At 37.3% G+C, this 24972-nt stretch overlaps 2 protein-coding genes across 2 annotated transcripts; one reads left to right on the plus strand and one right to left on the minus strand.

Moving 5' to 3' along the window:
* Positions 1 to 961: 961 nt before the first annotated feature.
* LOC141825714 (uncharacterized) lies at positions 962 to 14376 on the minus strand. The gene is made up of 25 exons (XM_074713099.1): positions 14089 to 14376; positions 13868 to 13989; positions 13659 to 13773; positions 13512 to 13577; positions 13327 to 13415; positions 13149 to 13236; positions 12921 to 13058; positions 12744 to 12836; positions 12553 to 12654; positions 12072 to 12475; positions 9446 to 9586; positions 8951 to 9014; positions 8116 to 8202; positions 7830 to 7892; positions 6069 to 6134; positions 5916 to 5990; positions 5762 to 5837; positions 4935 to 5145; positions 4626 to 4707; positions 4159 to 4232; positions 3885 to 3996; positions 3709 to 3783; positions 1941 to 2020; positions 1348 to 1447; positions 962 to 1244 (listed from the first exon to the last, which is right to left on the minus strand). The coding sequence occupies exons 1-25, from the start codon at positions 14374 to 14376 to the stop codon at positions 1146 to 1148; spliced, it is 2910 nt and encodes a 969-aa protein (XP_074569200.1). The 3' UTR covers positions 962 to 1145.
* A 4243-nt stretch (positions 14377 to 18619) lies between these two features.
* On the plus strand, positions 18620 to 23405 carry LOC141824712 (uncharacterized). The gene is made up of 5 exons (XM_074712040.1): positions 18620 to 18742; positions 18844 to 18951; positions 20596 to 20763; positions 22798 to 22908; positions 23015 to 23405. The coding sequence occupies exons 1-5, from the start codon at positions 18641 to 18643 to the stop codon at positions 23054 to 23056; spliced, it is 531 nt and encodes a 176-aa protein (XP_074568141.1). The 5' UTR covers positions 18620 to 18640; the 3' UTR covers positions 23057 to 23405.
* Positions 23406 to 24972: the final 1567 nt, after the last annotated feature.

Below are 24972 nucleotides of genomic sequence, written 5' to 3' on the forward strand. Positions count from 1 at the left end.
AGTTAGCCTTCACTAGTAAAACGGATCAGTCGGTCTTGATGCAGAAGACGGATTAGTTGGCCTTCACTGGTAAAATGGATCTGTCGATTTTCATGAGAAAGATCGGTGAATCAAAAAATTAAGTCCATCTCTTCGATCAAACGTATCTCTTTTCAATGAGACGAGATCTGACTTTCTTAACATCCGATATTAATCTAAGGGTAGCTAATAATCTGAGGATAAAAGTTAAATACGACAGTGGAAGCAGCACGCCTAGAGCATAATTTGGAAAACGATTCGTGTAGGACCCAGCAACCGCCCATATAGAATCTCTCCAGATTATCCTGCTTTACGTTGTAGTACTACACGGACCATCCCAACACCGACCTTATTAATGTGCTCTTCTTATGGGCCCACCTACTTTTCTTTTTCTCAGATTAGACTTGGAATTTCTTTCACAAATGCGCTGCTTTTTGGAAACCAGCGTGAAAGTTAACCGTGTAATGCAGTCCATGTTAGCGTCTACTGTGCCTTTTTAGCTTCCGACGCGGACGCAGTCCAAAAAGAAGTGGAATTCAAAATTAACAAAATGATCGAGGTGGGCGGCTGGCCTTGATGTCAGTGTCGGCCACATGAGTCAAATGTTTCGTTTTCCAAAGAAATGTGGCCATATTATACGTATGGCGTCGGTAGCCACGATCCTTGTAGCTCGCTCACGGTTGCAACGTGCACTGGTTTGAGGTTTGGATACAATCAAGATGGTACGAGCCCGTATTTCCATACGGTTACTTTACTATTCCCACAATAAATTTGCATCCTCCCATGTTTCCGCTCTCGTATTCAGACCTCCGATTTTTATGTTTAAGTTGATGTGCCTAGACAGCATATCATGAATAGCAAGGCAAAATGAGATGGAGAATGACTGGCAAAATGGAAATCCACCAGTATAAAGACATTGCTTCCAATAAACGAGAATGTCTCGAGTTGCTAATAATAGGCGAAGCAAGTATTCAGTAGTAGCTGACAGTCTCCACAAAGAGCATATATTTTACAACATTTAGAAAGCAAGAATAAGGCAGGTGCATGCTAAAAATGCAGTTTCAGATCTACTACATCAGTGTTATGCAAAATGCAGATGGAACCATTCAACTATCACGAGGATCTATCTACTTTGAGGTGCATGATAGAATATGGGCCTTGAACTTCTCCAGGTCTGCCAGAACCTCATCTTCTGGCCTATATATCAAGTCACTCATGCGCCATATCTGCATGAATTTCCATGTTTAATTACCAAAGCAATACAGATCCTTTCCTCACCACGAACTACGTGGGCAAATATGATGAGACCAGAGAAACGTTTGCGTTTACCTGCAAAGTACCTCCACCGCCAGTGCTCCCACAATCATCAGAAACACTAACAATGGTCCACGGATCAGATGCATTCCAGTGAAAATCCACTACTTTATCTCTGCATGCACGCCAACAAAACGGTTCAGAAATGGGGATATACCAAATTATATTGCCATATACAATCTTCATACGTGGCAAAAGAATAAGACAATCTTTATATATCACATGAAACGCACAGATTGCTATAGATATGTATTTACCCAACTATTGTTTAATTTGTTTTTACAACTGGAACAAACAGGGAAACAGCGGCCCCGCCAAATCCTGTTTTTTTTTCTGGTAGAATTGGTCCAAAATTTAGTGGCCAGACAGGCTTAGCATTTGGTTCCCAATTTCACTAGTTGAATCGATCAGTTTGGTCTGGGTTTAAAAACAATAAACTATGAATGGATTAAAAGAAGAAAGCTAGCAAGAATGATCTTGCTTGTCACATTACAGAATTTTTTTTTTCTGTTTAATCCAAGCTGGTTGGTATTAGTTAACCATAAAACCTTTAACATGAGAATGCTTGAAAAAGAGTATTCATTAAAATAAAGGTAGTCATGATATACCTGTGCCCAGCATGTTGGAAGAATAAACCAGGGGGACTATTGACTGTTTTTGATCCAGCATGCTCATTCTTCTTACCAACCTAAATTGGAAGAACCCATGACAATGGGGTGAACTAGATAATGAACTTCAAATCAGCAAAGAACTTTATAACATGAGCTTAAAAGTGAAATTCTAGTGCTTCTAATGTTACGAATTATCTAAAAATAACATCCAAGGTTAGTTGCACAGAGTTCAACTATTAGTAGGATCACTAGCGGAGCCTATAGCAGCCCCTTGTACTAAAAAAATTCTAAGATCGAGTATGACCTACCATACTGTATGAGGCAAAGTTAGAATAAGAAAATTGTTTATCAGATTGAAAAATAGATAAAGAAAATATAGGGGCTTGGGTGGGTAATGTTAGGTGCAAGATGAAAATCAAAAGTTTCTTGTTGATAATGATGCAATTAAGGAAAAGCTTTCTTGTTGCTAATAATGCAATTAAGGAATATGATGTTAATAACCAATTATAGTTCAAAATAGACATCTTTGCTGAATATTATTGACAGATGATATTATGTTAATTCAAAGAGTAGTTAGATTAAATTTGAAGCTCAAATTGTAAAGAAAATCAATTACATAATTTTAGTGCTAAGAAAGTAAGTGAAGCTTAAGATGGGAGAATAAGGAAACCCTAAGTAAGAGTTTTAGGTATCCCAAATTTACTATTCTACATGGAAGATATTGTTCAAGGCATAATAAATTAAATAAAGATTTGATGGTTAAAATAGAGGAGCTTCTAAGATTCAACGTGATCATCTCTCCTCCTTAAGCTAAAATATAAATTTCATAAATTCTGGTACAATCTATGACACTTTATGAACCAAAGTATAAGGCTATAAAAAATGGTCACACATACAAAAGGTTAATGTAGCCAAGGCAATAACATATATAGATGTACGTGTAAAAAATTACTAGAAAGAATAAGATAACACATACTATTATCCTATAGCTCAAACATAATAATAGATTCTATAATTACAACAGTTAAATCTATTAGAAGGGGTTGAGGGAAGCTAAACAATAACATTAATCAATGTAATTAAAAAAAAATAATTAAATTGATTTTAGTAACTAAAAATAATCTGAGCTCTATGGGGTATAATATTCATGTAACGTGCCTCGAATTAGTTGGGACAAAACAACTAGATGATAATGAAACACGAATTATGTGGAATTAAAAAAATAAAACTATTATTATTGAGCAAATAGGTATAGCACCAATTGATGACAAAATAGGAAAAGAAATAGGGATGACAGGACATGTTCAAAGGCCATTAGTAAATCCTACATTTAAAGGAGTTGAATTGATTAGAGTTGAACCAATATGAAGTAGAGAGAGACCAAAGAGAAAATAAATGTTTTTATAAAAAAGGACATCAATTAATTTCAATATTCCTAGTGATATAATGTTGCATATAGTTCAACGGAAAGATAAGATCCATATAGTCAAGCCCAAATAATTGAGACAAACACATCATGATTAACATGATAAAGGTTGATTATATTAAAACTAAATGCAACAACCCCAACGATGGAGGCAATGGAAGATTGCAGTGATGCTTATTTCACCAAAAAAAGGCCTTCAGCAATGAGCATGAATGATATCATCACATTGACAGAAGATGAATTTGGTCCTCTGTTGTCTTTAAAGACTTGCCCCAAAGAAACATTGAAAACATACAGGAAAATGACTTTCCAAAACCTTCATTATCAATAAACAAATACCATCTCATAATCCCAGATATTGAGGAAGCCATCCTCAGCAGCACTGCCAAACACTGATGCTCTGTCAGGAGACCACTGGAATAAAAGTCAAAAGGACAGTAAGTTATGGCAGCAGTTAACAGAAGTATTCCAATGCTAACAAAAAGATTTAAAAATAATATAGTAATATAGCATGCCTGAACACAGAGAACAGCAGCCTCGTGACCATCAAGCTTGTGTACTGGTGCACCAACACCGCCAGAAGTTAGGTTACGCCGATCAAACATATGCACAGACTTATCAGCAGACCTGAGTAAAATATGATCACAGATAATGAAATGCTAAGGCTGCACATATATTTACCACTGACTCACAAACTTAAGACATCATGTTTGTAGGAGAAAGAAACAAATACTGCCTAATAACCAGCAGAAGTTATAGAATGGGAACAAATAAACATCAAGTATATACCCAGTTAAAATAAGATTCTGATTATGGGGGTTCCAGTCCACACAATGAAGGTCAGCATTATGAGCTTTCTCGACCTGGCATCGAAGAGGAGGTTATCAGAAAAAAGGTAAAATAGAATAAGATGAAACCAAAAAAGTAACCATTCAACAGATAGACATAAATGTGTCATTAAGATTTGTTTGTATCAATCTGTGGCAAAACAATCATAACCAAATGACGAAGAATTTCTTACAATATCTAAGTCTGAAATCATAATGCATGGGTCTAAACTATTGGATCGCAGACGAGCCAATAACCACAATATTGGATATGTAGGATTGGAATTGGCAACAACAATTTCTCAAAAAAAAAAAAAAGACAAAGAAAAGGAAAAACAAATTCGTTTAACATATGAGAATAATCATAAAACAACTCTACCATAAACACATTAATTAATCAAGGTTCTCACTGAAGAAAAGAATTAATACCTTGGCAGCTGGACTGGTACCAACACGAGCATCCCAAAGAATGAGGCAAGAATCATCGCCTACACTACAGAACTCATGTGCACTACAACATAGATAAAACAAAGCGATGTCAGTATGACTACAACATAGACAAAAGAGTCAAGCATGGTTAATATATAATAAGTATGTGTGTGTGTCTGTGGAGAGAGAGAACAACATAGTCGAGAGTACAACATCATCACCTAAAATAGTTGTGTTGGAACCAACAAGCAGAACAACATGTTAGGGTTGAATATCATGAAATTAATGCAAATAGCTAAAAAGGAATACCTAGATGGGCAGAACTGTACATCTTCAACAGTATCATCATGACCTTGGTACACACCTCTTGGTTCAACAGTTGGACTTTCTGAGTTTTTCTCATTACCAGATTTAGTGGACGGCTTACCACTAGGAGTTGATAAGGCAGGAGATTTTGATGATTCTGCTAGAGAAGAAATGTGGTCTTGTATGCTCCACAAGACAACTGACTTGTCCTTCCCTATTAAAGGTTTAAAAAAATAGAAGCATATACGTGAACCTCAAAAGCCAAACAGACTCGGAAACTCAGGGAAGAACAAGTGACAGCACTAACACGAATATGTAGCAAAACAAAAGGCATGAAAAAGCAACTAGCTAGGTTTAGTCCATGCTAGTTGAAAAAGCAACTAGCTATGAAAAAAATACAAAAAAATGATATATCCATATTTGTGAATATTATTAGTGGCGCGTAATCTTCTGGGCCATGTAGCAACTAGCTAGGTTTAGTCCATGTTAGTTGTAAGATCACTAGGATACTTTGCCAAAGAAATTAGAACCAATACATCATTTCAGATTTTCATATGAAGGCTAAATCATGGTGAAAAGGCATGAAAAAGGACAACAATTTTCTAAATCTAACAATGTAGAACCATAAAATGATATGCTTGCAAGAAAACAATGGTTTTCAGTCGGCAGGTTAATGTCTAGATATGTATATGAGAAATAAGGTGCTTTTCACGTGAAAATAGCAATTGCATCTTGAAACTTAGTCAAAACAAGAAACAAAGAAGCTCAATGCACAATACAACTACGGATTGAAACATACAAAGGCGTTACTTAAAGGGACGAGTAAGGACCTCCAGAAAGCACAAAAGGTTCAGTAGGACACATAGCTAATGCAAATTCTGCATTCTGTTCATGTCCTGTCAGTATCTGCAATATGTGACCTTGTTATTAAGATGAGCATCCATACATATCCATGAAATAATTGTCATTTGACTATTGACTAACCAAATCTGGATGGGATTCATTAGCTCCCAACATAGGATGGCGATTGGGTTGTGATTCAACATCCCAGATAAGAACCTTCAACAAAAATATTAGGTAAAAGAGATACCAAAAGTGGATTTTACTTGATGTTATTGGAATAACAAATTTCCTTACATCTGGGCTGTCAGTATGTGTTGCAATTATTTTGCTGTTCTGAGGAAGCTCTTTGATCCTGTTCACCTGCATGCAGTGGGAGATCAATGAAAAATTAAAATTTGGATCTCATATATTGCCAAAGTGAGCATTAATGATGAATCATTATCAACCACAAGAAGCTACAAATCCCAATTATCTGGGGTCAACTATGAATCTTATGCTTTGTTTATTACAAAGTGAGGACGAAAGAGGGAAAGGAATCAACGGTGAAAAACTATCCAATGAGGAAGGGAAGAGAAAGAAGATAAAAAGAAAGAAACAATAAAGGATGGAGGGAAAGAAATCCTCCAGCAGCCTACAACTTGCCACTCGAGCACAAGCTCGTGGTCATGACATCGTTGTGAATTCATGCGGCCTTGCCGCTCGTCACGGCCGCAGAGAGGTTGATCACAGCCTTGCCTCTCGCAATAGCGTCGGAGAGGTCGATCGCAATGTCACCTCTCGTAACAGCCACAGAGAGGCCAATCACGGCCTCTCCTCTCATGACAATCGCAAAGTGGCTGGTTGCGGCCTTGCCTCTCCCAACAACCGCAAAGAGGTCAATCGTGGCCTCACCTCTTGCGACGGCCATAGAGAGGTTGGTCACAGCCTCGCCTCTCGCAATGGCTGCCGCACTCATGGCAAACTCGCGCTAGCCATTGGTTTTTGTTTGGGATAGTTCTTCGTAGTCGACAAGGAAGAATGGAAATTTTGTTCCGCTAGATTTTGAGTGGACGAAAAAAGGGATAAAAAATAGTCTGGGATTTGAAATCCGTCCATCGAAACAAGAGAGAGTGTCTCAAGTCTCGTGCAATTAATTCTTTCTCTAATCCACGCTTCGAAGTACACAGCCATCTAACTTTGTAAATTCCTATGGATAGTTATATCTAAATCTTTGAAATCACACTCTTAGTTATGTCGATAAACTTATCTTTCATCAACCTTTACAACACTAATGATTCAACATGGCTAACTATAAAATTTTTATTAACCATCTAAAACATCTTAAAATTATCATTATGTATCTTCTCTTGTCTTATCATCTACTAGAGCTACATCTAATTGTTCTCAGTCACTAAAATTTGTCTTTTATCATTTATTACATTGCCACACATCAATTTTAGCATTCTCTCTAATATGTTAACTATTTGTGCATATTATTTCATAGTTGTTGCGTTCTGACCTATCAAATACAAATCTTTAAATTTCTCCTTTTGGCCTACGGGCATACGAAGATTACGCAAGACTTCTTAGGCTCTCTTTATTTTGATGATCCCCTCTTTATGCTATTATTTTCACCAATATGACCTTCTGGTTGAAGAGCATTATCACATATAATGAGCATAAATGCTCATCAGCAATCATCATGGCAAGTATAGAATTTGAACCAATAGATTCCTTCTACCACATTTGGGACGAGCAATAAGGCCTCTACCATTATGAAGGCTGGACTCAAAAACTTAGATAAGGTAACTTTATGAAACATATCACTAGATCATTTTGTCACCACAAAGTGAAATATCTTTTCTTCGACAATGTGATCTGAGGGGACCATTTCAGATGAAAGCCAAGAGATCAAATTCTTACATGGTTGAGATAGCACATCAAGATTCATTTTTAAAATATCACTTTGCTAAGGGCCATATCAAAAACCTCATATCAAATTCAATGAAATGCCCAATATAAATGTACACTAAGCAATGTAGATATAGTAAACAAATTAAAACATATACTAAATACCTCCCCAGGATGTATAATTGTTTTGTACTTCTTCACAAATGGAGATCGAGCTTCTTCATTGAACTACAAGCATTAGCAAGTATCACTTTTAGCAACAAGACATGTAAAACCTAATTAACCTTGAAATCAGCATATGTTAATCAGAAGAAAAACTTTAACATCATTAGGAATTAGATTGAATAATTTACACAATAAAGTGCAATCTGCTAGCAGAAGTTTAAAACATATGAGCAAATAATTTTTTAGCAAAAGAAAAATATAAAAAATTATTATTGAACTCAGGAACCTGAGATATGTGCTCGGCAGCTGCAACTCTTGGCTTGACAATTTCACAATTTGCTATGACAAGAGTATTTGGAACAGAGCCATCAGTCTGCAGCATAATAGCTATTAGATAACATTGTCTGAAGTTTCAGAGTCCATCATTCTCACAAAGTGAAAAACATTCACAAAACTGAGGTTGGTATTTGCAAATTGTGTAGTTAAATTTAGTTAAAGTTTATTACAAATGGATACAAAAAGGAAAATAATTTATAACTAAATTTTTTTGTCCTGACTTTTGTATGATTTAGAGTGATAAATATACTCAGTTCCCACCAGGTTAGTTTCATTGTGGCTTCACTTCATATACCGATAGTAGAGGTAGTCCACCTACAGCGAAATGCTTCTTGATGTCATTATCAAACAAGTTAATATTTCAAAAAAAAATACCACTGAAGTCTATGCATGGTACGTAAATCATTTATTCTTTTCATATTATGCACGTTCTTAGCAACAGAAGTGTTGGATATTTAAACTAAAATGTGCTCATCAGTTTATATTACAATTCAAAATCGTATACACCTCTAAATTAGTAACTAGGAGAAGACAAACGGGTTGTCAGTCCAAGCATACCCAAGATTGTACTCAAGATAAATCTAATTACATAATGCACCAATATAATGAAAACCACATAAAAGAGCATCAATATACCAGCAAAAAGAGCAAAAATTGCATGCTCATGTAGTAATAAAATTTTTACCATAAACTTTGCAGCAAAAAGCAGGATTCCATATATAGCAAAACTTTGACAAACCACTACACGGCAAAAAAAAAATACAAAAGGATCTTAATTCACTTACCTGTTCCGAGAGGTAAAGGCGCTGGCGATTCTTGTACGTTGCTTGTTCGAGTTGAGGCCCCCACCTGTAGACGAGAAGAAAATTTAGCGTAAACCAACAGGAATCACGAGTCTCTTACAGTGACTAGCTCAACAAGCAAAGTCAAGCTCAAAATTCACGTATTCTTGGATCATCGCTTCTCTAAGATAAAGTATAGAAAAGGGTTGTAACCACATTCACCAAAGAAACAATTGAAGAACTTCTCAACGAACCCGCGGACAGTCCTATCAAATAGCGCAATGTGGAACGAGAAAGAATACCGGAAGAAAATCCATCCGAAGTTCAAGAAATTTCCACTTCATACTCGCATTCCCTGACCTCACAACGCGATCTAGCGACTAAGGATGTAAAACCCTAATCATGCAAGAACCCAAACCTTCGGACAAAGTTCTTCCTGAAAACCTTAGTGTGACCCAGAAAGAAAAGAAATCAAAGGGGAGAAGATGGTACTCTCACCGGCAAGAGAGGGAGGGCCAGACAAGGTTGTGGTTGGCGAGCCAATCATAGAGAACAGGCACAAGAGACTTCCATTGCGTGTACCTCTCGTCCACCGATGCCTTCCTTCCTCTATCCTTCATTCTCCTCCTCCTCCGACTTCTCTTTGCCGCCGCTTCGTCGCTTTCCCTCTCGCTTAATTCTCTTCAGCACTCGGAGCGCCGAACTAGGAAATGACCTAGTTTTTAAAACTGTGTACGTTAGGAAATGACCAAAATAAGTAATAATTAAATCAACGTCGTTCCCATAAATAGTCAACGACTATAATTACCACTCACTTTATCTCTACTTTAGCGTGGAAATTAATCGTGCATTTACTTATAATAAAATTTAGATTTAAATATCTTTTAAAAATTTATAATTCTATCGTTAATTCGTTCACTCGGACGTCGATCGTTCCCTTCTTCTAGGGTTTTAACAGTGCTTCTATCTGATGTTAAGCACTTCCAGGCACACATAACTTTGCGAGGTAAACAGAAAATTAAATGCACTTTATGAGTTCTCTTTGTTATAAAAGGTGTGTTAGCTTTCTTGTTGTTCTGTTTAAGAGTAATTAGTAAAGAGATGAAACCAATTAGATAGAAATTAGTTAAGTGAAAGAACAGTGCAAGGCACAAGTATATTGTCCCTTCTATGTGTTATAATAGGATCGTAAGATGTTACTGCAAATACATGGTTGCCTATGTTTCTCGACTTCTTATTCCTCCAAGATTTTGCATTTTGGTAGAAGAAGCTGAGGGATTCTTGCCAGCACTGGATTGAGCATGATCACTTGATCTCTCTCCTTGGATTTTGGTTCTGACTTTATTGTTCACCTTGATATGACTTGCTTCAGTGTTCTCTGATGCTATCAAAGTGTTACCATATACTGGAGATGATGAAGAAAAGGAAGAAGATGATGGAAACGTCTCGTAATGGAAGCATCCCTCCTTTTGATTTCTTGAAGCACTCGTGGGTTTGCGCCGGGCGACTTCTTTTCCTACAGAACTACTCTCCTCTGTTCCTTCCATGAACCTTGGCTCCCATGGTTTTAACCTCCTCAAACTAGAATTAATTCTATCCAGCTCTTGCTCATTGATAAAGGTCGTCGACGATGATGTAGGATACTCGCTCAGTTTAGGCTTCTTCAATCTAGCCCTCCGTTGCTGTATCAGAGGTGTCATCCAGAACTTAGAACACGAGGTTGTGGAACAAACGAGACATACATGACTTTGGACGAATCTAAATATACCTTGTTGCGAAGAGAATAAGCCATCGCACGCTCTCTTTTCCAAGCTCCATCTCTCCTCATCTGTAACTTCGCCTTGATCGATTCTACGGTGCACCGACTGTCACACCATCCATCCTACAAACAAATTTGTTTATGATGATAAGGTTGTAAAGATTTCAGACGAAACTAAGATTTCAGACGAAACAGGAAACGTGTACCTCTGCTTCCTTTGCGCAGCGTACTTGGTTACGGTGTTCCTGAGCACTCTCTTGAACTCGCACCAGGGCCTGCAAGCATTCAAGCGCGGCCACTGCGCGCTTCCTCGCCAGCCAACCTCGCACCAGCGCTTGAAGCCTCACGATCCCTTTCAAAGCACATAATGCTCTTCTAGCCTATCGCAATTCGCAACACAAACATTTGCATGAAATCGAAGGAATCTTCAATCTCGGGAAATAAAAAAACACATATAGAAGAATTTCAAATACTAAAAGACTACGGAAAGCAGTCTGTATCCGGAGCGCTGCCCACTCCCTTCTCACTGCCACACTGTGATCCGCCAGCGAAGCATCTGCAACCTGCACCCGCACCGGCTCCGGCCGGCGATTACGGCTTCTCCAGAAATTCCACTTCATCCGGGTCTTTGCCTTCTCCTGCTCGTATAGGATTAGAGAGGGTAAAATCTTGCAGCGTGACGGAAGAAGGGAAGAATGTTGGTCTGGTAGTCAGTGGTTTGTGTACCTGAGCGTGCTTCCCCTGCTTTCGTAGCCTGACGAAGGATTTAAGGATCCATTTCCTCGAACTACCTAGCATTCTTCTTCTTCTCCTTCCGACGCTGTTTCTTCAGTGAGATTGCTAATTGCAACTTTGCCTCTCGTTCTGGTTTTTTGGGCGTGGAAAAGTGAGCGGTTTGTAGCGAACAGAAGTCGAGATGATCGTGGTGGGAGTCATCATGCGCGACGTGAGCTTGATGCCTCTGATAAAATTTCAGAATTTTTTTAATCTTTTCGTCAAACATGTGTTCCTCAGAAATGGATCACGTGTTGGCCTCATTAGGCGGCCATCAGAAGTGGCAGATCATTTTACTGATGCTTTCAATAAGATCATGCATAGATTGACAACAAAAGGCAGGGGAAAAAAAGTCAAAACAAATGCTGATTTCTATTCCTCCAGCAATCAAACAGTACTTCAATGAACACAAAGTGAGTGCAAAATAAACATCTGGGGAAAAAATGCAACCGAAGCCGGCTTGTGTATAAACTTAGTATCCTTCTGTTAGCGCGACCAGGAGATTCTGGAGCAGATCAGTTTCAGCTTCATTGATGCTACCACCACCAGCACCACCATATCACCTTGGCTCACCTTTTCAATTGTTGTGACAGAGTACGAGATGCGGTGGGGCTCGGAATGCCCATGTATTGAAGCCTGGGGGATAGCCGGAGTCCAGGACTAGGCCTAGGAGAAGGAACTGGGAGGACTTTAGGTGGAGCAGTTACCCTCGGAGACAGGTTGACTTGCTCAAGCGCCTTGGATTGTAAATCGACTGGATAATCACGGACACACCCAATCCGAGCTCCGGATGCCGTAGTCCACTTGCACGATAAACGGCCGTTGAGCTTCGCTGCCAGTGCTTTATCCACTTTCTTCTCCGTTTGCTTGTCGGAATCCTCAACTGTTTCCGTGACTGCAGAAGCTTGTGCCAATTTCGATGTCTCAACCTCGACTTCCATGCCATTAGTGGGTTCTTTGAACGAGGTGTAGTCGTCGTCATCGATAGAGCATCTCTGTTCATTAGCCACAAGTCTTAGAATATAACCAAATCGAAGAAGAAATGAAAATTAATGTAGCCAGTTAAATTTACCTTGACGTTGGTGAGGTCTACGTTGTTGTCCTGAAGGAAGATGATAAATTCCTTGAAATTTTCCTCTGTTGGGAGGTAATGACCGCTGTATGGCCATATGGCCTGAAGAACAAATACAGCAGAATTAGGAACAAGGGAGCCATGAAAGTTCTTGTTCAGCAACAATGTAATGGCGTATCATCAACAGGTACCTTGAGAACCCCTTCTTCAGCAACCAATCTTCCTGCAGCAGTTGTTGCTCCCCCAGCTAAAAAGCTTGAGTGTTGGAATGCCCCTTTCTTTTTCTGCTCATAGAATAATGTAAAGTGATTAACCAAATGATCGATCAATCTCTAACGCAGAAGGTTCTAATTTGTTTTGATATGTACCTGACCCACGTATAACACTCGTGTGGTGCTGAGAACGAATATCCACTTGGAACCCATTGTAGTAGAAACAGGAAGCCCACTTTTCTTGAAGATGAGCTTTCCATTTCTCACAATGACTTCATATGCTTCCCTCTCATTCTGCATATGGCAACAATATTCATACATCAGAACACATACATGAATTCGTCTTGGTACCTATGACTGACTTAGTGAGCTCAAGGCACATACCGGTCCCAGATATTCAATGCACTGGTTTTGAAGCGTGCTTCTTGTCAACTTATCCAGGTTTATTTCTCTTCCATCACCCACATCCAGCCTGAATATAAGCAAGAAAGGAAGAAAAAGGAGATTAAGATAGAGAAATCGATAGCTAAACCATACTACTGTATATGCTTCTGAGAATTACCAGTAAAAGAATGGCTGCGTGCTCTCGCTCTTGAACCAGACATCATAATAGAATTGCAAATTGTGGCCGTAGCGATGTCGTGGATCGATCTGCACAATCGGCATGCGTATGCTTAACATGAGAGATGCATTTCCAGACAAATAAACTATCATTAGCTACGCTAAAACAAGGTTGTGGAATCTTACAGCTTCTAGCCAGTGTTGTAGTGCTAACTTCTGGCCGTTTTCATCTTTGGATAGACCCTTGCCAAGCTGAGAAAGATGGATTGAACAAGGTTAATTCTGAGACAAATAGTTTTATACGGTAAACATAAGTATTTGTCTGATCCCTACCTTTGCAGCTCTAGTTAATGCTCTTGCCCATCTTGAAACTGCTGTCTGTGGTTTCTCAACGTTGAAGAATGACACAGAGCTATGCTCGAGCGACGCAAAATCTAGTGCCTTCCACCTATTAACGCGCACAGTTGTATCAGAAAAGGCCAGAACTTAATTAGATGAACTAATCCATTGGCGTTAAAAATAAAATTGGAAAGGAGACGAACCAGAGTTCCTCGACGACTACTGCACAATCCGCAAGGTTTCTTCTGGTTCGGTAACTCTTGTAGACCTTCTGGAGTTTAGTGGCTGCCGCATCGAGCTCGCTCAAAGGCCTAGGCGAAGTAGACTGATCAGGGAGGCTGCATCGATGGGGAAGCTTCAGATGATCAGGGATCACAAAGTTGAATCTTTTCCGCGTAACTACTTCGTTGCTGTGCTCGTCTGCAATCGGATTCATGAAGGAAAATGTGGGCTCTAGTTTCGGCACTCGGGGCTCCCAATTCTTGAAGCTTAAAGATTTATCAATGACCGGGCCATTTGGCACACTGGGATCCATCTTCTCTGAAGGATCATCTAGTTTAAGACGAACTGAACTCAATGTCATGCTGTTGATATCTTTCTCGCTACGGCTGCTAGGTTTCATAATAAGATTTTCTGCTCCTGCGAGATCAATCAATTTGCTGCTGACGCATTCCATCGAATACCACGAACGAAATGAAAGTGAAGGAACCATCGGCTCAACTCTGCCTCGAACGTTCCTGTTGAATAAAACTGAATAAGTTTCAAATCTACCTCCATGGTTTAGTGGTGTAAGTGCAGTAATAGCACGATCAAACATGTAAATACTGAAATGGTGTTACGAAGTATTGGAATTATTCATTCTTCTTTTCTTAATTCGTTTACGGATTGCTGCAACCCCAGACTAGTAAACTACTTTGCTAACTAAATAATAAAAAAAACTAAAGCGTTTTAACTCAATCAGTGGCTTGTCAACCCATTTACAACTTGTAGAACAGCAGGCAAAGAATTGATCGCCATTTGTGGCATCAACTGCAGAGCCCATAAAAATAATAGAACTCCCAGAAAATTTTCAGAAACACAAACTCAGAGTACGTACGTTAGACAGAGATGGAGCAGATTAAAGGAAGTATACGGTTGTAGATCGCAGCAGCTGGTAGAAAAACCAACGAAGAAGACAGTTGCTATGGAAGGAAGAAAAGAGTAAGAAAGGATTGCATAGTCTCCGACCACTTCCCTCCCATATATTTATACTGAAGCAGCGAACGTGGAGGCTATTCCACAGCTGGATTGGACCTGGAAAAACAAGGTCAAATCTCAGAATCTTTCCCAAAGCTTAGCCGTCATTCGTAGCCAAATTAACTAACACAAAATCCTTCCAAGATCAAAAAAAGGACCGCGGCATCGTTGAAACAATTGAATCGCCATTTAACTCGATTGTTTTATGTGCAACTTGACGAAGCTCTCTTTCAAAGATCCAATGCCGGGAATTCTGCAAGTCAACAATCAACATGCTGGTATTCTTGCATGCATACTGCAATTCTAGTTAGTTTAGCCCGTGTATTTGTTGTCAGAGGGCAAGCAATTCTAGTTGTGCCCTACCTGCAGTCTACAACGCCGCCGTCCAGTCAAACGAAGATGGATAATTAGTTCAAAGATATATGCGGCGGCGACAATATGCATCTGCCAAAGGTCCCTTTAAGCATGGGGCACGCGTGGGCGGTGGACGCGTGTAACAGAAACATCGCATACGCTTAGGACAGAACAGAGTACGATGTATGGAGGTCCTGTGTTTTCTCGATCATTCCGATTGGGAGAGATGGAACCGCGTGTACTAAAAATGGGATGCGTATTTATGAAAAACGCAGGCAGTCATGGATGACGTCATCCTTCCACCGTCCACGTACCTACTATCCAACCTATTCGCAAGGCCATAACTGTAGTCTGCAAAACTGTTTTTCTTTTGTACCCACGAACGCATGACATATCAAAAAATGGGATAAATACCTACTTAATATAAAAATGAATTCAACTTTAGCATGATAAATAATAATGATAATATAATATTGTTAAGTTAATCCTAATATCGCCTCTCACATCAGACAGTAACAAATGTTACTGTCTCCCCACCGGCCCACCGGCCTCCCGCCAACGAGGTTTTCATCTCCATCCCAACTCCCAGCAGAAAGTCAAAACCGCAAAAAATAATAATAAAATAATAATAATAATATAATAATAAATGAATGGATGGATGGATTACAATGGGTGCCCACATGTGAACGGACAGATGGATGTAAGGCCTTTTGACTTTTAACATTAAGCGCTATGGGCCACAAGGCAGACGCGGCACACCGCAGTGGCCCTGTTACGTTCCGCGTAGTTTTTTTTTTTTTTAAAGTCAAACAATTTAAACGTTGGTAATGGTAATCATTTTCTTTTGTATATAAATTATTTTTTTCTTCGTGGCTAATTGTTATATAACGAATTGATGGGTTCTCTGTTTAATTAAGATAGTGGATTGATTAATCATCGCTATCATGTCAATTTAAGGATATGGAGGATAAATACGTTAGAATTAATCCTTAATGTCAATTCGGATTGAGTAAGTCAACTCAGATTGTGTAAGACTCGAGTTGGACTCAAGTCACACAAGTCAATTCAAATTTATTAAAAGATTATCATGCATAAGATGCATGATCTTCCTTAAAAGAAAAGAAAGATTATCATGCATGAGATGTATGATCTTCATTAAAAGAAGAGAAAGATCTTCATGAGAATTAATAAAATATTAATTCCTTAGATCACTAAAAGCAAAAAAAAATCCTTCATCCTTCATATCCCATGGTGGGATATAAAAAGGGGTGAGAGGCTCTTGATGAAGAGATTATTGGATGCTCTTACTCTCCCTCTTCTTCTTCTCTTCTACCACCTTGGCCGAACCCTATCTTGTGGCTAGCACCACAGTTTGGTTCTTCTCTATCTCAGTGTTCATGTGGATACCGTGGAGGCGCGAACACACTGATCGTGCTGAGATTCGTGAACCTTTGAAGGCAAGAGTTGCTGTCGGGATTGCGAAGGGCTCGCATCAAAGGTAACCTCGATTCAAATATGCGTTAAATCGTAGAAGTCATTTCTGCATAGACAAATCAGATTATTTTCACGCACAGTCATCAGTTAATTTATGCAAATTAAGCTATATATAGATTTGCCCCCTCTCGAGGAACACATGAGAAAGTCATCTCATTCATAATATTCGCGTTATTTTAATAATATGATTCGATATAAATCAACCCATTCAATTTAATTTGTCCAATGTGAAATTATTTACATTCTCATTGAAGTTATTTTCTAAGTTGACTATTCAATTCCACAAAGTGTACGTACTCGACTGGAGATTACATTGTATGTTTAGTTTTGATTAGGACAGTAAATGAATTAAACATTCATGTTTGATGTTTGATTTGCTATATTTGTGAATAAATTTTAAAAATAAATAAGCAAGCTTGAATTATCAAGTTAATAAAATCAACCAAACAAATTTAAAATATAAAATTTTAAATAATTAAATAAGCTTAAATTGAGAGATCAACTCAAGTCAAACTCAAACTCATAAAAAAAATCTAAGTCAAACTTGAATAATTATTTTAACGGTTTAGTTCATTTTAAATTCAGATTGACTTAAATTGATTATCTTATCTTATCAAACAAACTTAAACTCCGTAAACTTAACTCGTTTACCATCCTAGTTTTGGTCGCAGTTCTTTTCTGAAAAAAAAATTAAATATACAAAATTAAATATGCATTCGATGTGTCCAAGTCTTCCTTAATCGAGTCCATGTCCATTGTCCATGGGAAAAGAATAATTAATGATTTAAAGCAAGATTTTGTTCGCCAAATTAATTAATTAACTAGCTGCTGCTCTAGTTAATTAATTCTTCGTCGTTCAAAAACATGAAGGGTCGGCCGAATAATATATATACGAGTACCAAATTGTGACCAAATGTCTTCATTCAAACATTAGAACACCCCGTCGAGTTCAAATTAATCAATAAGTAAATACAAAAGTCAGACCTATTAATTTACTGACTGACTGCTTTATATTAATTGAGACCGACCACCCAACTTTGAGCCTATTTTTTTTTCTCGAAAATATATAACTGATGAAGGGCTACGTAACTACATTATGGTTACAAACTAATTAAATAGGATTTAGATACATGAGAGAAATTAAAATGGGGAAGCTTGTAGTCGCTGCAAGCTCATGAGTAAGCCATGAGCCAGCTCGTAGCAGCGGTCTAACCATATATAAGATCATCGTGACTCAATCGCAAGCTCGCTAAGAGCCCATGAGTTATAAATCATGAGATAACAGCTATGCCCCCGAGGTATAGTTGAGTTGATTATGATGAAGTAGAATTACAAAAGAGGACAAGGATTTGAATCTCGACGAAATTGAGATAATATTTTTTTATCGTGATCTATTGTAGTTTTCAATTTAAGAAGAAGAGTAACAACTACATCAATCATTATTATTTTTTATATAATCAAAATATTTAAGTTTTAGAATCGAATTTAAATAGTTAAATGTACAAAAAATTTTTAAAAATATATGAACTTTTTTTCTAAATTCTAAAATGGCCCTTGAGTTAAAGGTGGAGTAGACTAACAAACACATCAGAAAACGCCTATAGACAGTGTAATTTGTAAACGATAAAGAAATTCAAGAGAGAAAAGAATATTATTATTCTTTCTGACTTAAAAGGGTAAAAAAAATAGCATTAATCCGCTAATAAAATATAAATTTATTTTGTATACAATTTAAAATATGCAATTTAAAATATAATTTGTCAATTTTAAAGGTATTTTGAAAAAGAAGATAATTATGAGGGTATTTTGAATATTTACCGTCGCTTTTTCTCTCGGCTCCTGGTTTCGTCCATCTCGGAATCTCGCTCTTTTTTCTTTTCTTATCGGCGACGATGGTGTTCTACGCTCTCTACGTCACGGCGGAGCTTGAGAATCTAACCGATCTCCAGCCTCTAGGAGGTTGCAGCGATCCCGAATACGCTTACTATTTTAAGGTATCCGTCCCTTTCCTCCCCGATCGCTCTTATTTATTTATTTTGTTCTTAAATGGAGATATCTCGTTTTAGATCGGAGTCCTCTCTGTGCTTGAATCTAGGTAAAGTGTGAGAATTGCGGGGAGACGAGTAAGAAGGAAGCGTGCGTGACGTTGTCGGATTCATTTCAGCTTCCCACCGGCAGAGGCACAGCCAATCTCGTTCAGAAGGTTCCTTGTTTTCTACTCTGTTAGAGGAATGATTTGGTTCGATCGTTTCGCAGAGCCATTAGTTATAGAGTTTGATCGCTGTTTCTGCCTACGCGATCGACGGATTTGTTTTCAGTTACATATATTTTAGGTTACTTTATGGTTCATATTTCATTTACTATGACGATCCTGAGTTTCTCTTGCTGGATGATGATTTGAACATCAATGAGCAGCTAAGCCAATTTGAGTAACAGAATGCAGAACACCCAAAGTAATGGTTTGTTGATGCCCATTGATCTAGAATGTAGATATTAGATCCCCTTGCTTTTGCAAGTGCAGGAAATTGTTTTGATAAATATTAGTGCTCCAAATTTAACAAATGCTTTAACTAGAAGCTCAAACCAGTTATTACAAGTAGGATTTTGGTTGATGGTTTCATGACAATCCAACCTGCCGTGGTTAATTTTCTCTTACAAAAATGTCAATTCCTTTTCTTTGCAAATAATAACGATACAGAAATTATTAAGAAATAAAGATGAAATTTTGTTTAATTTCTCTCAGTTCTACAACTACTAGACGCTGGAAGCTTGGCAAGGTTTAAATACAATGCTAATTTCTCTTGATTGGATTTTCATTTCCAAATGGGAAGTTGGAAAGTTTTGGAATGAGAAGAAATGAGATGAAACCATAACAGGCTTATAGCTTAATTGTTTTTCTGAGTGCAGTACTACTTGTGATTGCTTATCTTGAAGTAATTCTTTGTGGAGAATTAATTGTTTTTCGTTTTCTTTTCCAAGGTCTCAAAAAATTAAGGATAGATCATTTCTATTTTGGTTTACCTGTTCAATTTAGTTAAGATTCCTTGAAATGTGCAATAACTTCATGTAAAATCTGTTTGCATATAAATTTAGTAGCTTCAATTAGAGTTGAGGATCAAGGCACATAGATTTAGTAGCTTCAATCCTTTTTTTTGTAATAGCACCATGAATTGTTACAAATTTTTTCTGAAATCTCAAATAGAACCAATTTTGCAGTTAATGAAGTTCCATGTAGTAAGGTGTTTAAGTTTTATAGTAATGGTAACAGTTTGTCACTTTACTCTTGCATGCAATTTCTGCAACAAATTTGACTGGGTGGATAAGAGTATAATCTACAAATAACTAGTTATTGTTTTTGAGTTATAGTATCAAAAACAAAGAAGAAAACACAATCCTAGCAACCTGTAGATTGCGAAAGCATTGCATAACACTAGATAAAGTTCCCCTTTGTAGCTTCTCTATCCTATATAAAACTAAATTCCATTCATGTCTAACTTGGAAGTGTAATAGTTCATTATTACATTCTCCTAGGACAGCCTTATAATGTCATACACATGCTTGCTTTGTGACTTTTACTGGCAATTGCATTCAAATATCTTACTGTGCATTTGAGATATATACTTTACATTTGGTATAAACTGCAATTATGTTGCATTCTTGAAGATTTATTGTCTATTGGTACTCCATTGGAGTAGAATAGTGTTTGTTTTGTGTATCCTTAAGAAATTCATAAGATTCCTTTACTTTGACATTTGATTTTTTTTTGGAATTTCAACTGAAATGTTGTATGTGGCTTTCCGTATTGGATTATTATGGAGTGAAATGACTACAATTGGTTATCTTGTAGTGCAAACTTTGTGGAAGAGATGGAACAATTCAGATGCTTCCTGGACATGGTGAACCCTTGACTCTTCAACAAAGTCATTCTGGGAGTGAGTCCATGTTGATGGTCTTTGACTGTAGGGGATTTGAACCTATTGACTTCTCTTTTGGAAATGGATGGAAAGCAGAATCTGTGAGTATTATCCATAATTATTTTGTATAGAACATCTTATTTTATAGTGCCATCTGTTAATATTTCTGCTTGAATTTGAGAAGTTGTATTAATTTAATTTCCTTTTATAGATATCTTCCTTTCTCGATAATGTGTTTCCCATATTTCTTTTATTTGAATAAATAGTTAGTTTTAGGAGAAAATGTTGTAGGATTGATATGAGTGGCTAGAGGGAGTGTGAATAGACAAGACCCATTTTTCAATCAGTCCTTGCACAATTCCATACTCAACAATAAATGTTAGTAGCAATTGCATGTGTGATTAAGTTATATTCAATATATGCAACGGACATACATAAACTAAAGAAGCATGATACTGATAAGACAACATAACGTAGATTGAATACCCCACCTCTACTCTGCTACCTATGACTTGCCCAAAGAGTTCCACCAATCCACCCATTCTCAGGAGGTAATGGTCTAAAAACAAGGATAAAACCTCTAAGGATTTCCCCAACGAATGAGATTTCTACAAGCTCTGAGATGCTTGACCCAACATGGGATTTCACTCACAACAAAATCTTCTTCACCCTTCCCTAAAGATGATGTAGATAAAAGCACAAGGGAGAATATTATCCAAGAGAGTTTCAACTTCAAGGATGAAACCTTGCTCAAGCTTCCAAGCATCTTAATGTTTCCTTTGACATTCGAGAATAATGGGTGAATAATAGAGATTAAACAAGGCCCCAATGGCTATATTTTGGCATTTGTGTTGACCAACATACAACTTTGATGAGACTATTACCAAATGGGATTGTTGGAAGCCTCAATAGGCAAATCTGCACAAAGTGTGTCAACTAATTTATAACTTGGTCAACACAACTTTCTGCACAAATACAAATAGTTTTATGTTTACCAAGTTATAACTTGGTAGAGAAAACTTCATGCATAAGGGGAAAACCCCCTTCAAAGATGAGTTAAGGATCATCTCGGTTTGCCCCTTCAATCACTAAGTATCAAGTCTAAACCTCAAGATAACCTATAAAAACTCTTTAGGGACTAGATGACACTCCCTTAGGTTGAACCTAAAAGCTAAATCTTATAATTACAATAATTTGTCCAATAATGAACTCAAGATCACATCATACATAATCACAATACAAAGTATTCACATGGCTATAGGTTTTCAACTCCTTCTCAATCTGGGCTTCCCGCCCTTGAATCATTTGAGCAACACCTCGATCCAAACCTCTAAATCTCTAATCCATCATGCTCTTCTCGTGCTCTATCTCTACTTGATTTGAGCCTCCATGAGCCTCAAGTCCACCTAGATCCTCTTGAGTTATCACAACTTGATACCATTGAGTTCATGAACTTCTCAAGCTTATGTGCAATACCGAAGTCGAATGGGCATGACTATTCACATACTAGTTTCACTTATGAAATCCATAATATCTTAATTTTATTGTGAACATATCAAACAACATAGTTAAGCCAACCACAACGGAGGAATCATTTTCCAAACAAATTATATGTATCCTTGGAAGTGGTTAGTTTGGTCTTAAAATCTCCAGTTCTCTTGTGCCAATCGAATTCAAGGATTGACTCTATCATCCTACCTTTTTTTGTTTAACATAGGCATGAAAACAAATGTTTCAATTAGATTGGCACAAGGACATTATTTGGGACATGAAATTGAAAAGTGCCACACCCATGTTAAAAATAGATTATTCTTGCCCAAGAAATTGAATGGCTTTATTGATTTTCTATAAGATTTATTGTCCAAGCTGAAGTTATTTTTTGAGCTATATACCTTTTGTACTCTGTTTTGTATTTGCATTTCAACTTTTTACCCTGATGTACTCGTTTCACATTTAGCACCTTTTATGGCCCTACTTCATAAGCGTGTAAAATTAAACAGAAGGTGGCAATCCACTGTTCGCAGAAGCATGAAATGGACACTATTGAATTTAGTTTTAAGATGCACGCTTGTTTATTGAATGATTGATTCTGTGTTAACTTTTGAATCTTATGATTGAATTATTATTCTATTTAGACAAGTGGTACAAGGTTTGAGATGGACCTATCTGAAGGGGAGTTTGCCGAGTATGATGAGAAGGGAGAATGCCCAGTTGGCATAAGCAATCTTAGAGCATCATTTAAAGTGGTAATCTTGAATTGAAATACAATTTGCATCCTACACTAGTACATTGATTGAGGTTAATGTTTTTGCAAACCTTAGATTTTGTGTTTGATGGGATTTTCTTTTTCAGGTAAAAAAGCATGAGAGGGCTGGCAAGACAATCTTCGTTTGACATCCATGCCATATCTCTGAAATCAGGAAATACAAGATGTTGAAAGTTCTGACTGCTTCTTTTGGGGTTGCCTCACTGTTCTTTGCTCTCTCCTAAACAAATCCAATTGGTGTTCTTGCATAGACTTGTCTACTTTTGCGTGCAAATGCATATATGTTAAAGACTCAACTGCCCATTCTGACCGTGGGCTCCTAACTGGCTGTTACTGTGTGGACATTGCGTCACCTCTAACATGGCTGATGGCTCTCATGGTGCTGACAAACAAACACTCATGCTCAAACGTTTATTGTCGCTCACATTATTGTCACGTTCCGTGTGAAATTTTCCTGTTATTTTTTTTTCCTGTTAATTTAGGTATCATGGTGATTAGATAGGCGTTATCGATTTCTCATCAGTTATTAGGATAAATTTAAAAGTGCTCATGTTATTGAATACTGATAGCTAACTTTCACAAGTCACTCGTTTGATGAGTCATGCTCTATTTGAGTATTCAATCATGGCTTATAATACGGCCGCTCTATCAGTGAACCTAGGTCCATGGGTAATCATATTTCGCATTGCATTCGCAACAAGATCACTTTGCTAATGGGCTCAAATCCAAGGGTAATCATATTTCATGTTGTGTTTCATATTTTTTTTTTATCAAATAGAACATAAATATGCTCCAATCAAAGATTGATCAGTAATATTTTTGGAGATCCATCAAATGTCTTTATTGTTGCACCATGTCCGGGGTGAAATTTCCTTATTGTTCCTCCTTGTTTTGGTTGTTTAATGTTGTTTTACTAAAAAAAATCAATTTATATAAATTCTAAAATGGATAATGTAAATAGAATAGTAAATTATGAATGGTTGTTTTTACTTGCAAAATAATATCTATGCAATTTTAAAAAGGGTGAGAACTATTTCAAAATATCATTGTGTGAGAAAAAAATGATTTTTTCATTTCATTATTATGTCACAAAAAATAGGGTTCGAAGTGTGAATGCACCGAGAAGATAATGACAAAACCTCTTCGATGGTTTGTGCGTTTCATCAACTAGCACATGTAAAAAAATCAGAAATTCCAGCAATTAGTTCGTTAAATCGACCAAGCTACTCGCTAATTCAACATAAGTATTCATAAATTGCAGTTATAATTAACAGAAAATTATAATTTAATGATTTAGCAATTATTTATACCTAATCACTATCACTAGTAAACGATGTCTGAAAAGAACAACCTAACTGGAATTAGGTTCTTGTATGAGCTGCTAAAGAATATATACCTAATCGAAGAACACATGCGCCAAGAGAGAACAGGTGACCCAACTTCTAATAGAGTGGTGGTTGAGGCACACAATAATCACCTTTACACAAATGTTGAAGAAGACACTTCAACTAACACATTTCTTCCTATTCATTCCATGTTATTGTCATTCCTTTCCATTTATTTATTGCACTTTTTCAAAAAAAAAACCAAAAATGTGTTAAAAGGATTATTCATTAACAGATCATTTACGTACGGTATGAGTCAGATATATGAACATGAATTCACGTAAAAAATTGTAATTAAGGTATTAAAAAAACATCTGTCAAGCTTGAACAATAAAGAATGTAAAATTTTGATATTTACTCTACAATTTTTTAACTTTTTTAAAAAGCACAGATCAAATAAAAGACAACATGAACTCACGCTCCGCGGGGTCTGTCTATCAAGACAGCTGTAGCCAGCTGGCTTTCAATCGGATCAAATCGGGTATAAACCCGTCATTACACAGCTCCGCTGTTGGAGACTTTTCTTTTTCTATATATAGCAGTACAGGACGATCTTCCTTCTTCGAATTTCTGTGTTTTCTCTCTAAACCATCCTCTTCTCCGTCTCCCAAGAACAATGGCCGCGTTCAGAGACAATTTCGTCGCTTCCTTCCTCTTCG

This window comes from Curcuma longa, chromosome 3 (genome assembly GCF_044706935.1).
Source record: "Curcuma longa cultivar G26 ecotype Majalengka, Jawa Barat chromosome 3, ITB_CL_G26_1.1, whole genome shotgun sequence".
Classification (NCBI taxonomy): Eukaryota; Viridiplantae; Streptophyta; class Magnoliopsida; order Zingiberales; family Zingiberaceae; genus Curcuma; species Curcuma longa.

Bases quoted from the DNA above. Each gene is read 5' to 3' on its own strand.
- LOC141824712 (XM_074712040.1), top strand. From the start codon at position 18,641: ATGGTGTTCTACGCTCTCTACGTCACGGCGGAGCTTGAGAATCTAACC. The intron at 20,764-22,797 runs GTGAGTATTATC...TATTCTATTTAG, and splicing joins ATGGATGGAAAGCAGAATCT to ACAAGTGGTACAAGGTTTGA. The intron at 22,909-23,014 runs GTAATCTTGAAT...TTTCTTTTTCAG, and splicing joins TTAGAGCATCATTTAAAGTG to GTAAAAAAGCATGAGAGGGC.
- LOC141825714 (XM_074713099.1), bottom strand. From the start codon at position 14,376: ATGGTTCCTTCACTTTCATTTCGTTCGTGGTATTCGATGGAATGCGTC. The intron at 5,991-6,068 runs GTAAGGAAATTT...TTTTTGTTGAAG, and splicing joins CACATACTGACAGCCCAGAT to GTTCTTATCTGGGATGTTGA. The intron at 2,021-3,708 runs GTATTTGTTTAT...CTTCCAATTTAG, and splicing joins ATATCTGGGATTATGAGATG to GTTGGTAAGAAGAATGAGCA.